Source organism: Natator depressus, chromosome 21 (assembly GCF_965152275.1).
Source record: "Natator depressus isolate rNatDep1 chromosome 21, rNatDep2.hap1, whole genome shotgun sequence".
In the NCBI taxonomy this organism is placed as follows: domain Eukaryota; kingdom Metazoa; phylum Chordata; order Testudines; family Cheloniidae; genus Natator; species Natator depressus.
The window spans coordinates 2,309,255-2,317,846 of NC_134254.1; the positions used below are offsets into that span (position 1 = coordinate 2,309,255).

At 50.4% G+C, this 8,592-nt stretch overlaps 1 protein-coding gene across 2 annotated transcripts in view; it reads left to right on the top strand.

Annotated features, from left to right (window-relative positions):
- RHOC (ras homolog family member C) overlaps nucleotides 1–6,920 on the top strand; it is a 32,342-nt gene extending 25,422 nt beyond the window's left edge. The window contains exons 2-6 of one of the 2 annotated variants that reach the window (XM_074936028.1): nucleotides 1,848–2,005; nucleotides 2,652–2,772; nucleotides 5,163–5,293; nucleotides 5,883–6,078; nucleotides 6,494–6,920. In XM_074936028.1, the coding sequence (XP_074792129.1) occupies nucleotides 1,850–2,005; nucleotides 2,652–2,772; nucleotides 5,163–5,293; nucleotides 5,883–6,056 (582 nt within the window). In that variant the 5' untranslated portion in view covers nucleotides 1,848–1,849 and the 3' untranslated portion in view covers nucleotides 6,057–6,078; nucleotides 6,494–6,920. Of the gene's footprint in view, nucleotides 1–1,847; nucleotides 2,006–2,651; nucleotides 2,773–5,162; nucleotides 5,294–5,882; nucleotides 6,141–6,493 lie in introns of those variants that run through there. The other variant, XM_074936027.1, reaches the window with a different exon arrangement.
- Nucleotides 6,921–8,592: the final 1,672 nt, after the last annotated feature.

Here is an 8,592-nt window from a genome sequence, read left to right on the forward strand (position 1 = left end):
GGGCCACCATCGCAGTGGCGTAGCTGTCCCCCTTGCTAGCAAGCTGGGTAGACTCAAGAATTGAACGGAGATAAAGAATGAATTACCCAGTCACCTTTGGAAAACAGGAAGTGGAAGGTGTGCTCCAGGTCAGCAAGGTGTGGTGTGGGGACAGCGTTCAGTGCCACTGTACAGGTTACACCTGTGGTGAAGAAAAAGAGAGTTTGTCTCTTGAATTGTCACCGTGGCACTTTTCTCATACGTTACTTTCACTCAGGGCTTCTCTACACTTGAAATGCTACAGCATAGACACTGCCTAGCTGATGGGAGGGGTTCTGTCGGCGCAGGTAACACAACCCCTGGAGAGGTTAACCCAGCCGTTAACTCATCTTAACTACCATGCTTGGGGAGTGAAGTTTTCACACCCCTGAGTGAGGTAGCTGGGTGACCTAACTTTTTAGTGTAGACCAGGCCTCAGTAGAGGACAATAAAACTGCCTCTTGCTCATCTCTGCCTCTTGCTTAGCCCTTCCTTGTCTCTGGATTGATAATTCTGTGTTTAAAGGCAAGGCTGGAAAGTGTTCCAGGAATAAAACCTCACTTTATCACCCAGCGTGGACCTGTATCCTCTGTCTACACTACTGATGTAGTCACTTGCCATTTCCTTGGCTCTCTGTTTACTGCTGGCCACTTGACTGAAGTAAGGCATTTGATCCGTCTTCTGGCATAGGCACTGAATCTAATTTTAAGAGTTGGAATTCTTGGAGTCCTCAGTATTGAGCAGGAACCAGCTGTTTTGTATTGGAAGTGATATCTGAGACTCCATCTAAACTGGTCCAATCCTGACCATGCCTCATGTTCCTTGCCTCTTGTGCATATAGGAATCTTTGCTCATAATCTGGGAGGAGGGTAGATACTAAGCACTACCCAGCAGGTTAACTTACAGGAATCCTGAGCAATGCTGCTAGATTCCCTGTTTATTTCAGTGGCATTACACCAGCAGGGAATTGACCAATGGTATTCTGCTTTTGCTTTCTTACCCTGTAGAGCTCATGTTTGCTGCGCCCTCCTGGCAAATGGAAGCAGTTCATAACTTCACTGTTTTACTTGAAGGTCTTCTAAATCAAGACTAGTTTTAAAGGCTGGTCGGGTTTTATCCCATTACTTCATGAATCCCTTTCTCTAATTATATTACTGACATTGCGAAAAGACCCAGAAAGATTGTGTGCACGGGGATGTAGCCAGGAAGTTGCATTTTAAAAACTAGTGCACTGTCTGCTCTTTTTATTGACTGTTCGGATTTATAGAATTCCCAGACTCTGGGCTCTTTCATGTTAATGTCTATAAAATCCACGGTGTACCCAGAATTCATAATGGGACACAAGCAATAAGCCGTGTGGCCTATCCTGATGATTGTACCCCCAAAATTTGAGACCCACTTCTCGTGCTCAGAAGGATCCAAAGCACGTTTAAAAAGCAGCGACGTGGATACGTGCAATGCTGGGAATGCTCAGGCTCGTGACAGGTGTTCTGTGCAGTGCAGTAACTTGCCTTCCAGAATCTGGCTAGGCCCCTGGGCTTACTCCTGACTGGCAGTGAAGTGTGCCGTAAGGACTTCTGCAAGTGGTGGGGCAAAGTAACCTCTGTTATGTGCCATCAGGGAGACGGGATCTGCAGTGCACCCTCCTCCCCCAAACCAGCCCCACACTGAGTTCTGGCATTGATGTGGAGCCCAAGTCTTGGTGCTGCACTTAAATGCACAGGGCTGCGTGGCCCATAAGAGGGCAGCACAAAATGAGCGATGTGTGGTGTGCCGTTGGCCTTCCTGGGGGCTGTGGCTCACCCGCAGCCTTGCTCTTGTCTCTGCAGCAATGGCAGCCATCAGAAAGAAGCTGGTGATTGTGGGAGATGGTGCCTGCGGGAAGACCTGCCTGCTGATCGTGTTCAGCAAGGACCAGTTCCCTGAGGTCTACGTGCCGACAGTCTTTGAGAACTACATTGCTGATATCGAAGTAGATGGAAAGCAGGTAACTTTCCTGGGGGTCTTGGGCCATCTGCGTTTGCCCAGCGCCTGTATTCCCAAGCCGTGGACAGTCTCTGCACGAGGGACTGTTCAGCTATAACTGCCGTGCGCTCGGCAGATCTGCTCGCTTCCCCTCTGGTGGAACGTTTGCCGTGTGCTCTTCCCCTCCATCCGCCCGCTTCCTGCCATGCCCTCTGTCCAGTGACACAACTCATCCCCCCCGTCCCAATGCTCTGGCCACGGCAGCCTGGTTCCTCAAGCCCTGTGCCAGGCATTGCTGTTGAGACTATTCGAGGTCTCGGCTATTTACTGTTTTTCTCCAGTACCTCCGAGAGGAGGAAAGGCCTTTCAGCGGGGGAGGAAGAGAGAAGCAAAGGCCGACAGGCTGCTTCCAGCAATGCTCTCCTCAACCCAGCATGCAGTGGCAAGCTCAGCAGGGTGGGCCCAGGGACATGGATTAGGGAAGGGGCATTGCCTGGTCACCTTTAAATCTACCAGAATTAGCAAAGCAATTTAATTGTCTTAACTGAGAAAAACGGATTGCTTCCCTGCCAGAGAGAATTGCCATCGTTACAGCCTGAGACAGTTGGGGGCCAGGGGGGTTGGTCGTCTGGTATGCTGCTGCCTTCTTTAAATCTCTCCTTCTCTAGGTGGAACTGGCCCTTTGGGACACAGCAGGGCAGGAAGACTATGACCGGCTGCGGCCCCTCAGCTACCCAGACACAGACGTTATCCTCATGTGCTTTTCCATCGACAGCCCAGACAGTTTAGGTAGGATCACTGGGGCCAGGGGAACAAACGTGGGGTTTAGGAACTAGAGTGAACTTCACCGCTATGCACAAAGCCACTTGGTAAGTGGGTGGGCCTTGTGCTACTGACCCGCTGCACAGGGGTGAAGTTCACTCTAAACAGGACTATTAACATGTTCTTCCAAAACCATTAAGCCCAGGCTTGGATTGAGAGCACTCTGCTTGCAGTCTGCAGAGATGAGTCTGGCCGAAAGCCTAGAATAGCCTGGAGAGGAACAGAAAAGTTCTTATTAGCAAACAAACTCGGCACTCAGTAGACTTAGAATGTCACGGCATCGCTCCTGCTCGGCTTCTGCAAGTCAACTCCTTCCTCTTGCAACCTCCTCAGCTGCAAAATAAATGGAGCCCTGTCCAACCCACCCCATGCCCTCGCCGCTCATTCCTTCTGCAGCACCTGGGTGTAAACCCGAGTGGATAGAGAGGAGTCTGACACCTGACAATGTAGGTGTTGGCAGATCCAGGTATTGTCTGGCAATGTCAGGGCAAATTCCAGCGGATACTCTGTCCTGGCTTTCAGGGATAGGGCCTGGGGGCCAAAATGCTTCAGCTGTTCTTGACAACGGCTGGGGCTCCTGAAGAGAGCCATGTGTCTGAGCTAGCACTAGTCACTTGCCAGGTCTTGATTTCAGCCTGGTCTCCCCTGTAGCCAAAGGGTATATCATGCGCTCTCTGTCCTGCTCTGGGCATCGGCAAAAACCTACCCTGCTCTTATATATAGTGTGTTTGCTTATGCTGCCAGAAAGAGATCCCAGAAGATGAGGCCTGCAGTCTATCCAGAACTCCCACCAGCCCCTTCTGCAGCCTGCCTTAGGTGACTAGAGTGAAACCTGCAGGAGCAGAAGTGCAGATACCTTGTGGCACTTCCGCTCCATTCTCAGGCCCTCCATGCCCAACAAATTCCTGGCTTTCAGCGGGGTTATAGTGTCTTTTCACGACCCACAAGAAGGCTGTAGGAAAGTGGAGCCAGGAGCACAGTTTTGCCAGCAAACTAGAACTCTGTTGCTAAATCTAGTATCCAGTCTGGTTGTCCTGACATTGTGAAGATCTAGTCCAAACCCAGGAGAGCTGGTGATCACGCTGAAGAGGATCTCTCCTTCCGTAGCAATGATCTCCTGTGCTGAAGAGGACATGATTCTGCTCCTCTCCTACCTGCCGCACTGGCAATGTGTAATTCACGTGCTGGCAGAGCCTTCGTTAAAGCGGGTATGTTGAGGGGAGTTCTGACTCCCATTCCTGGCTGCCTGTGGTTCTCCCTGACCCTGGATATTTTGTGGCAGATGATCTACTTTCCTTTGACACTTCTTCATAGTAAAGAAAAAGAAATTTCTCCTGGGAAACCTGTTGTGTAACTTGTTCATGTCAACTTCAATCACTGCTAAGGCCTTGTCTACGCTCAAGAATGGCCCCAATGCAGTAACTGGTGTCACTGCATCATTGCTGAATCGGGGCTGTTTGTGAACATAGATAAGGCCCAAATCTTCATGCTTCCGTTTCAGTAGGTTGATGTGCTCGGCAGGCTGCAGGTTTAGGCAGAGGCTTTGAGGGAAGATAGGTATGAGGATGTTTCCCAGAGTGCTCTCTGCTTGGTACAGTGTCTCATCAGCTGCTTGGGAGGGAGGAGGGGGGCTGGCAGTGGGACTCTCTGGACCAAGGAGGAATTGGCTGCCTTGGTGCCATTGGCAAGAGAAGTCGCCTCCTCCATGCTCATGAGTGAACAATTGTCTTTCACAGCTGTGATTACAGCTCTTGCTAAACCACCCCATTTGGCTTGCAGGCCCGTGCATGATCGTACCACATCCTGCTCAAGTGCCCTTCAGTACTGTCCATCAGGGAGAGAGGGACTACAGTGCTGCTTTTCACAAGGAAATGGTGGCTAATAGCACATGATGCTGTCCCTCTACCAGCTGGAATCAACACACTTGGCAATCAGACCTCATGAGTGTTTGTTCCCTTCCCCCAGCTCCTTGGCATGTTCTCGCTCTCTGAAGGCCCTTCTGTTTGCCATGTCTGTAGGGGTGTCATTAGCAATGCTGCTGGGGATTGGGTGGAGATTTTCCTTCACGCTTTTTTCAGTGGTGTGAAGAGCAGTGTCCTTGAAGCTGTGACGGGGGTATAGGACCCAGCCTCTCTGCTAATGAGACAGCCGTCAGGGTGTGCAAATAAGGCTCTCACCGTATCTCTGTCCTGTGCAGCTCAGCAGTACAATTTCTCCAGGAAAGAACCTAAAACGTGCCTTTTTTAACTTTCGTAGGAAGGCAGCAGTGGTAGCCTGGCCTGCAAGGGGGTTGCTATGATTTTAAAAAGCCCTGTCAGCTCTGTGCAAAGTCCTTAACTGGTGCTTGGCTTTTCCAGAGAACATTCCTGAGAAGTGGACTCCGGAAGTGAAACACTTCTGCCCTAACGTTCCTATCATCCTGGTCGGAAACAAGAAGGACCTACGGAATGATGAGCACACCCGGAGGGAGCTAGCAAAGATGAAGCAGGTAAGGGGGCTACATCACCTCTAGCGGCAATGCCAGCCTCCCTTAAAGGAAAGTTCCACCCCATCTGTGCAGACACGTGTGCTCTTCTTGCTGTGCTGCGTAGCCCCATGGCAAGCGCAGTGCATCTGGGGCCAGGCATGTTCTGTGGGGATAAGTCAGGCCTGCAGCTACTTCCTCTTTCAGAGTGCCCTGGAGCCTCTCGTGCATTGAGGGGTAGAGGGTGGTCGCCCATTGAGAGCAGCTGCCTCTGCACGAGGCAGTGGAGATCCCTGCTACACAGTAACAGGGTAGTCCCTCGGCTCAGCCCAGACTGACCTGCTGATGCCTTTCCCAGCTGTGCAGTTACTCCTGCGGAGGTTTACTGACTGCTGTTGCTGCCTTGTTAATGTTCCAGCAGAATCCCAGTCCCTGAGAGGTGCGGGATATTCAAGCATTTCCAGAGACGATCCTAGCTGCTCTTCCAAAACGGAGGCACTCAGATAGGAGTAGTCCTGGTTGTGTCAGTACCTAGAGATGCAGCATCTCCCTGACTGCATGTCTGGCCTGCTTAACTCCGCATTCTAAAGGTTTATTTTGTAATGACTCTTAGGAGCCAGTGAAGCCAGAGGAAGGGAGGGACATGGCTAACAGAATCAACGCCTTTGGATACCTCGAGTGCTCTGCCAAGACGAAGGATGGCGTGCGGGAAGTCTTTGAGATGGCCACTCGGGCCGGCTTACAAGTCAGGAAAAACAAGAAGCGTAAAGGCTGCCCACTCCTGTAAAGCGGCAATGCCCGTGAAGAAGGTGACTGCCATCTGTACTGTATCTGTCTTTTCCTGCACCCCCCTCCCATGTGTGTGAACGGGGTACAGGATGGGAAAAGCGCTGTTAGGTCTGATGTCTAGAGAATACAATGTGGCCTGCACCCCACTGCCCAAAACCCACTACCTGAAGCACATACGGGAAGGCGTCTAGTGCTGCTTCTCTGTGCCATGCGTGGACTGTCCTCCTAAGCCGGTCCTGGGCTCTGAAGGGCCAAACGTCTTTGGACCATCTTTGGCAGACACTTCTGTTTTGTATACACCATACAGTGCATTTGAGTAGCTCTCGGTGTTGTACTTCAGTCCTATTTTATACTAATCCCTCATCCCGTTACTGTCTGATGCTCTGTACAGATTCTCTGCAATATTTAATCTCTGCCTTCATACTGTTCCACTAGACTCTGCACAATAAGGAAGCTCTGACACAGTCTGTTCTAATCCTTGCCTGTGGGTGTGTGTTCCTGTCCTGGAATCCTGGTTGTGTTTTTCTCTCCAAGCCAAGATTTTCAGCTGCTCCAGCTCCAGGGGGGTTTGGATTCTCCCTCTGGTTAAGGTGTACAGCACACCCACCAGCATTTTGTACACAGACTCACCAAGGCAGTCTCTGTTCTGTCTGCACTCAGAGCCTTGCCCGATTCCACCAGTGCTTTGCAAGGAGCTGTGCTCTGCTGCTCTCAGAAATGCCCTCTGCTGTGCTTTCCCCTTGGACCTGCCCTGTGGTGGTGTCGTCTTACCCTCTTTCAATAAAGTACGGCCTTGTAAAGTAACCATTGGCTGGGTCGTCTTCTTACACACTGATGTTTGCCTTGACATTGACTCCACCTGTACATTAAAATGCATAGTTGGGAGAATAAATGCAAATTGGCATTTTAATAACCGTAACTTAGCGCTTGTGCACCATTATTCTGCTCCATGCACACAGACCTCTCGGGTCTCCTGCTCCCCTCTCCTCTAGCTTCCTGGGGATGGTCTTCATTTATCCCCGTGCCATGCAGCTGGCTTGAGGGGCTAGAGCAGGGAGTTGCCAGTCAGGACGACTTGGTTCTTGTGGACGAAATTCAATGGTTTTGTCCATAACTTGCCTAACCTTAGGCACAGTGCCTCCTACCTCGGCCACCCTGTTTGCAAAATAAGAGTCAGAACTACTTGCTTCACAGGCTGGTGTTCATTAACGCACCCTGAGCGCCCTGCAAACGGCCTGGAGAGGGGCAAAGGCTGCCTATTGCATCTTTCGGTTTCTTTCAAGCCCTAGTTCTAATCACCCTGTTTGACTGAGGTTCCCCACCTCTGCCTTGTCGGGCCGAGGGGAGGATGCCCAGCTACAACTAAGACTGGAGGGATGGGAGGGTTCTACATCCGCTGCCAGCACAGGCGTTGAGCACTTTGGGCACGTTACGGAAACCGAACAGCTGAGCCGCTCTGGGGAGGCGAGTTCCACGATGACGAAATGCAAAAGGAAATGTCGTGAGTGGTTTGGTCGGAGTCCTTATGTAAACGCTGTTCCAGGCTGGGCCATAGGAAATGGGGTGGCTCAGCTTTCTTCCCTAAGAAGCACAGCGTGTGTCTGTTCTGCACAGCTAACCGTGGTTATCGTCCGCAGCACCTCATGCTGATTCTCTGCTGGGAACTCCCCAGTACGCCAGGGGTTTCTGCAGTGGGGTTTCACCCAATGCTCACATGAGATAGGGAAACTGAAATCTCTTCCCTTTTCCGCATTGGAACAAATAAAATACTTTGAAACTTTCTACAAAACCAAACTGAAAAACCAAACCTGACTTTTGGACTGATAAAAACCCTTTGATAAAGTCAAAACATTTTGTTATAATTTTGACTGTTTCAAAAAGTGATTTTTAAAAAAAGAGCAGTTCTGATTTGATGTCAGTTGGGACATTTGGGCACCATCACAACACTTCATTCTGACATTTTCTCAATAAAATTTCACCAGCAGCTGCATTCCCACAGGCAGTCTCTTGTTTTTGTGAAATGGCATTTTCTGATTGAAAACCGGGCTCTTGGAACATTCTGTACACACTCTAGAAATGCTCCCTAGTTCCCTGACACTGAGCAGGGGGAGCAAATGCACATGTACGTTCAGGCCGGGCAGATAGACCTGGAGCATCCTGATGCTGTTGCCTGCTTTAATCGTGAGCCTGAATGTTTGGAAGATGTCAGGTTTAGAGTAGGGGATCTTTGACAGGATTTGCGGGCACCAGGACTTTGTCCTCTCTCCTCCCTCTGAGCAGAGAGAAGGATGTTTGAAATGAAGAAATACCACACCTTGGGGAACAGTACAGCCCTTTCTGTTGCCCTGTCCTGTTTGTGGCCAGCAGGAGTGGAGATAGAAAGCAGTACAAATGCCTAGCGTAAGGCAAACCTGATACCTTTGTGTGTCTGCTGCATGGGTGAATGAATGCCCTCTCAGTGCTGGGTTAGTCTCAAAGAACCTCCCCTGCCCATTTGGGAGCCAATTATTTGTGAACTGTCTGAGATGAGCCTG